Source organism: Asparagus officinalis, chromosome 1, assembly GCF_001876935.1.
Source record: "Asparagus officinalis chromosome 1, Aspof.V1, whole genome shotgun sequence".
NCBI lineage: Eukaryota > Viridiplantae > Streptophyta > Magnoliopsida > Asparagales > Asparagaceae > Asparagus > Asparagus officinalis.
Window position 1 is genome coordinate 34,144,636 of NC_033794.1, and position 5,807 is coordinate 34,150,442.

The following is a 5,807-nucleotide window of genomic DNA, read 5'->3' on the forward strand; positions in this document are numbered from 1 at the left end:
TTAGCTGTTGGGCGTATTATCGTTGTATTTACTACGACTCGTACATTTTAAACGCGTACATAATTTTCACATAATTATCTTAATTCATTTTCTGCTGATGTTTTATTATTAATTAATTATTCCAAAAACCCTAATTATATAAGTATATATATATATACTATATATATATATTATTATATATATATATATATATATATTATATATATATATATAATTCTATTTGTTTCACGCGCGCCTACCCATCTTCTTCTCCTGCTGTCTCTCTGCCCCCCTCGCTCTCTCTCTCTGATCCCGCAGCCGTGGCCCTAATCGCCGAACTCAAGCCGACCTTCCGGTCGGACCACCACTCCACCGCCTGCCTCCCACGTCGCACCGCCTCCGCCTGCACCACACCCAACCGTAGCCCTCGGCCACCCCTGCAGCACACCTCAACCCCCGTCCTCTTCTCCTCCGGCCCGTCGAACTCAGATCACGCTCCGACCCTTCTCCCCGCTCGCGAACTCACGCTCGACGCTCCAGGACACCGCTCACCCCGCCGCCTCTCTCCGCCGCTGGCCACCTTAGCGCCCAACAGCCCCTCATCATCGGCACCACTCCCCTTGGATCGCATCTCCGCTCCCCCTCGCTCGCCTCAGCCTGGATCCATCCCCGAACGCATTCTGACCATATCACGCTCGCCGCCAGTCACACCACCGACAGCCACCCAAATAGCCCTCCAGGCCCTCCTCCTAGTCAGCCATCTACTCTTCAACTGTTGTTAAAACACGAAATTTCCTGAACTTCATTCTATCTCTGGGTTTATTTATTTTTTGATATTAGTTAATGAAGCTCCAATGTTCGGCCATGGCTACCCCAAGGATATGTTCCAGTGAAAAACTATTTATTTAATATAGTTAAAGGAAGCAACATATTCTCGGCCATGAGCTACCTCAAGGATAAGGTCTGAGTGAAAAAATATTATTTATATAGTAGCTACCTACTTGTTATCCATAAACAATTGTCTTCTTCCTAGTCGCTTAGTCTACAGCAAAAGAACTAATAAACTATTTAACGATAAAAACTTAAAAAATAGTTTAGGATCATTACCTGTTTCCCACTCTTATTGTGGGAAACTATCGCTTCCCAAAGTCTCTGATCGAAGATGAATTTGTAAGAATGAAGAAAAAGAGCGAAAAAAAAAAATTGCTTGCCGGCCCAATGCCTTCACTTCTATGATCACGATCTCCTTCACAATGATTTGTGGAACTCCTAAGTTTAATTGATGAAACACACTTGACTAACAGGATTTTTTCTCAACGCTTTTGTAGTTGGGTCAAGGCTTTATATAACCAATTTTTTTAATTCTCATCTGGTATTATTAGTCTTATCCTACCAAGGATTTCCAGATTAGAACTTCATTCAAAATTGATCCAGAGATCCGAAAACAAGAAAGGCTCCACAATATAATGTTGGTTAAGATTCCGTGTTTGAAAAATAATACCACAAATTGTACAATTAAACGAGATTAATTAATAAAAAATATAATTTCTTACATTTAAAATTAAATAATTATAGGATAATTATCCGCATAATAAAACGTATTAGTTGTACTAATACGATTGATAATACGCGATAGTAGAAATAATACAACGTTCCATACAAAATAACACGTAATTAATAATACAATGTATTATACAAAATAATATGTAATAATAAAATAATACAACGTATTATTCAAAATGACACGTAACAGTATAGATAACATAATAGATTAATTCCAAAATTTTTTTACTGCACTAAATAAATTTATAAATATTTAAATTATTTAAATAAATAAAAAACTTAGACTTTAAATCATAGAAAATTGTAGAAATTCGAGAAAAATATAAATACTCTTTTAAAAATCATAATTAAATATTTTAAAATACTAAAAAATTATTTTAACTAGTATTAAAAATTCATGATCCTTACATTCTACCCCCCTTAAAATAAATTCCGCCCTCGGAATTAAAATAAAAGTGATGCACTTATATGCATCATTCAAGATAAATAAAGAAAGCTACATCATCAAAAGTTGTAACTAACCAGCTAAGTAATACAGTTCAAAACAGTATCATAAAAATAGTATAAACTATCATAAGAAGTGTGAAGTGCATAAAATACAATCATATTCATATAAAAGTCATAACATATCAGACATAATAATCCAAGAGAACAAAATAAATATCATGCACATATAGGCATCATAAACATAATGATATCCAACACCATAAAATATAGAAAACACTAAAATGAAAATTCACCATAATAGATACATAGTAATTTATATAACATATACATGATCACAAATCAAACGACATTAACATATTTAAGTAAAATAGCACAATAGTAACCATCAAACAAATCATGAAATAATATAATAATTTGCAGATTAATACAAAGAATATCATGTAAAACAAGAACAATATAGTATAAGCATTACAATAGGTCAATAGTCAAACAACACATAAGTATTAATTGGGACAAAACAGTAAGCACAATCATGGAAAGACAAGGTGATATGACACAATAATTCATAAAAGTATATGCAATATATCATGTCAAAATAAAATAGATAATTATAGATGTATATCACAACAATAATTATCGAAACATACTTTATATAAGTATTATGACTATTGGGTACATAACGTTATGACTAGAAAAATTTAGCAAACAAACTTGAACAAGGAACAAAATATATATAAGTAAGTATTTAAAATGAATAAGAAACTGTATATAGAAAATAAGTAACCAAAATCAACAAAACTAAAAGATGAAATGATTGATAATTTAAAACAAGCAATGATGATACATGCAATTGTAAGAGCAGCTCCAACTAGGCTGCATTTCTCCAAAATGCAGCCCGGTTGAGCTCCAACCAGACTCCAATTTTTGGAGTCCGGCTGCAAAATCGAAAGATGGGCTGCATATTTGGAGTTTTATCCTCCAAATATGCAGCCCCTCCATTTCACTATTCCCCCTCATAAATTTTCCATTTTACCCTTCCAACTAACTAATTATTTTTAGATATTTAATTTAAAATCAATATAAGTTTATTTCTACTAATTATTTTTAAATAAAAGTTTTACAGTTGGAAATGTTTTGTTGATACCTTCAAAATGAGACTAATATTGAATAATATTAATTGAAATATAAAATTTCAATAACCAAGTAATTAAAAATGAAAAAGTCATTATTTCATTATTAAAAAAAGTTACATCGCTTCATTTCCATGTCTTTCCCACAAATGTTCAATCAATGCATTTCGAAGTGCAAAATGAGCTTCTTTGTTTTTCAACCTCTTATGTCGAGCAAGGAACCGTTGGAATCATTCAGTTTCCGTTATCTCCATATTTTTAGCATTCAGAATTGATTGTGGAGTTGAAATGACAACATCTTCTTGCTCGTCGCGTTCATCTTCGACAATCATATTGTGTATTATAATACAAGCAGTCATGATATCATGCAGAGTTCGTTTATCTCAAAAATGGGCTGGCCCCTTGATGATAGCAAATCTTGATTGGAGAACACCGAATGCCCGCTCAACATCTTTTCGACATGCTTCTTGCATCATTACAAAATATTGTTTCTTTTTATCATCGGAATTAGAAATGGTTTGAACAAGTGTTGGTCATTTTGGATATATGCCATCGGCCAAATAATAACCGACATCATAATTTTTTTCCTTGAATTGTGTAATGAGCAGGAGGAACAATACCTTGTGATAGATTGTCGAACAAATTAGACGACTGCAATACATTAATATCGTTATTGGATCCTGGTAAGTCAAAGTATGCATGCCATATCCATAGATCATATGATGCTACTTCCTCAAGAATAATGGTTGGACCTCCATGACGGCCTGAGTATTGTCCTGCCCATGCTGTTGGACAATTTTTTCATTGCCAATGCATACAGTCTAGACTCCCTAACATTCCTGGAAAGCCTCTTTCTTCACCCTTTTGCAATAACCTTGCAACATCGTCGACATTGGGGGTCTCAGATATTCATCTCCATATACTTCTACAACTGCTCTGCAAAATCTCTTTAAACATACAATTGCAGTTGACTCACCGATCCTCACATATTCATCAGTACTATCTGCTGATGTTCCATACGCCAACATGCGAAATGCCGATGTAACTTTTTGTAAAGTTGATAGCCGAAGTTTTCCGACACCATCCATCTTCTGTACGAAGAAGTTGTCATGCTCACGTACCGCCTCGACTATACGAAGGAATAAACTCCTGTTCATCCGGAACCTTCTACGAAATAGGTTTGCACCATATGTAGGGTTATCAGAAAAATAGTCATGGTAAAGTCGAGAATTACCTTCTTCTCTCCCGCCATTGATCACCAAATGACCAGGAACTGAGCCAGTACGCTTTGATCGCTCTGCCTCTTGAGAGAGATAAGTTATTATTTTATTATTAGAGGCATGTATGCGAGTTAAGAGTTCATCTTCCTTCTCCCATTGTGTCATATCTTCCTCCCAATCTTTAATGTACTGAGAAAATATTTCATCGTCAGAAGAAGAAGAAGAAGAAGAAGAAGAAGAAGAAGGTAGATGTGACGGTTTGGCTCCATAGTTCATTGATGAAGAAGTTATTTATAGAAATAATCATATAAGTTGTGAGTTATTTAGAGATGGATGTAATGTCATTATATAATATGACTCCCCACATTGGATTCTTTTCAGCATTGGCTTCTCACCCCCCACATTGGATTCCTTTCGTGTTGGAGACTCCTCACATTGGATTCTTTTCAGCATTGGCTTCTCACCCCCAACATTGGATTCCTTTCGTGTTGGAGACTCCTCACATTGGATTCTTTTCAGCATTGGCTTCTCACCCCCCACATTGGATTCCTTTCGTGTTGTGTTGGAGACTCCCCACATTGGATTCTTTTCAACATTGGCTTCTCACCCCCACATTGGATTCCTTTTGTGTTGGAGACTCCCCACATTAGATTCTCCTAGTGTTGGAGACTCCCCGCATTGGATTCCTTTCGTGTTGGAAACTCCCTACATTGGATTCTCCTGGTGTTGGAAACTCCCCACATCTGATCCCAATATAATACTTGCACAATTTTTATATCTCCACCACAACTCTTCTTATTCTATATTCATAACTCTTTACATTCCTCCATCATAATAGTATCATCCTAAATAACGTTATCTCCTTAGATTATGACATCTAGTCGCGGAAAATCTTTTTTAAAAGAAGAAGACCAAATTTTATGCGCCACGTGGCTCGAAATTTCTCAAGACCTAGTCATGGGTTCTAATCAAAAGAAGGACAAGCTGTGGGAACGAATTTTTGCTTTATTTCATGAAAGGATTTCCAATATTTGTAATGCTCAAAGGACTCCGAAGTCTCTCTCATGCCGAATGCAATTAATTATAAAGGCCATCAGTAAATTTCGAGGATGCATTCGACAAGTCGAGCGCTTAAATCCAAGAGGTGCTTCTGAGCTTGACATTGTAAGTATTTTGAATAACATAAATCTTGATTATCATCTATTATCATGTTATTAATAAATGTTTCTTCCTCTCTTGTGGTAGATTAAACGTGCTAGGATAATATTTGCAGAAGATCCAGAAGAGAGAAAGGGGTTTCTATTTGATCATGTTTGGTCAATTTTAAAAGATGCAGAGAAATGGGCAAATATAAGTGTCAGATCGCCTGCAACTTCCAAAACTTCAAAGTCCCGCTCATCTCAGGGATCAGATTCAAGTTCTCCTGCTGTCGACTTAAATGACGATAATGGGGGATATACTCATAATG

General features: G+C 35.5%; 1 protein-coding gene across 1 annotated transcript; it reads right to left on the reverse strand.

Annotated features, from left to right (window-relative positions):
- LOC109833153 lies at positions 3,350 to 4,615 on the reverse strand. The gene is made up of 3 exons (XM_020400715.1): positions 3,994 to 4,615; positions 3,740 to 3,904; positions 3,350 to 3,438 (listed from the first exon to the last, which is right to left on the reverse strand). The coding sequence occupies exons 1-3, from the start codon at positions 4,613 to 4,615 to the stop codon at positions 3,350 to 3,352; spliced, it is 876 nt and encodes a 291-aa protein (XP_020256304.1).

Coding starts and splice junctions, on each gene's coding strand:
- LOC109833153 (XM_020400715.1), bottom strand. CDS start 4,615: ATGAACTATGGAGCCAAACCGTCACATCTACCTTCTTCTTCTTCTTCT. Junction 3,905..3,993: donor AATGTCGACGATGTTGCAAG/GTTATTGCAAAA, acceptor ATTGTCCAACAG/CATGGGCAGGACAATACTCA. Junction 3,439..3,739: donor GTTCGACAATCTATCACAAG/GTATTGTTCCTC, acceptor TGATTGTCGAAG/ATGAACGCGACGAGCAAGAA.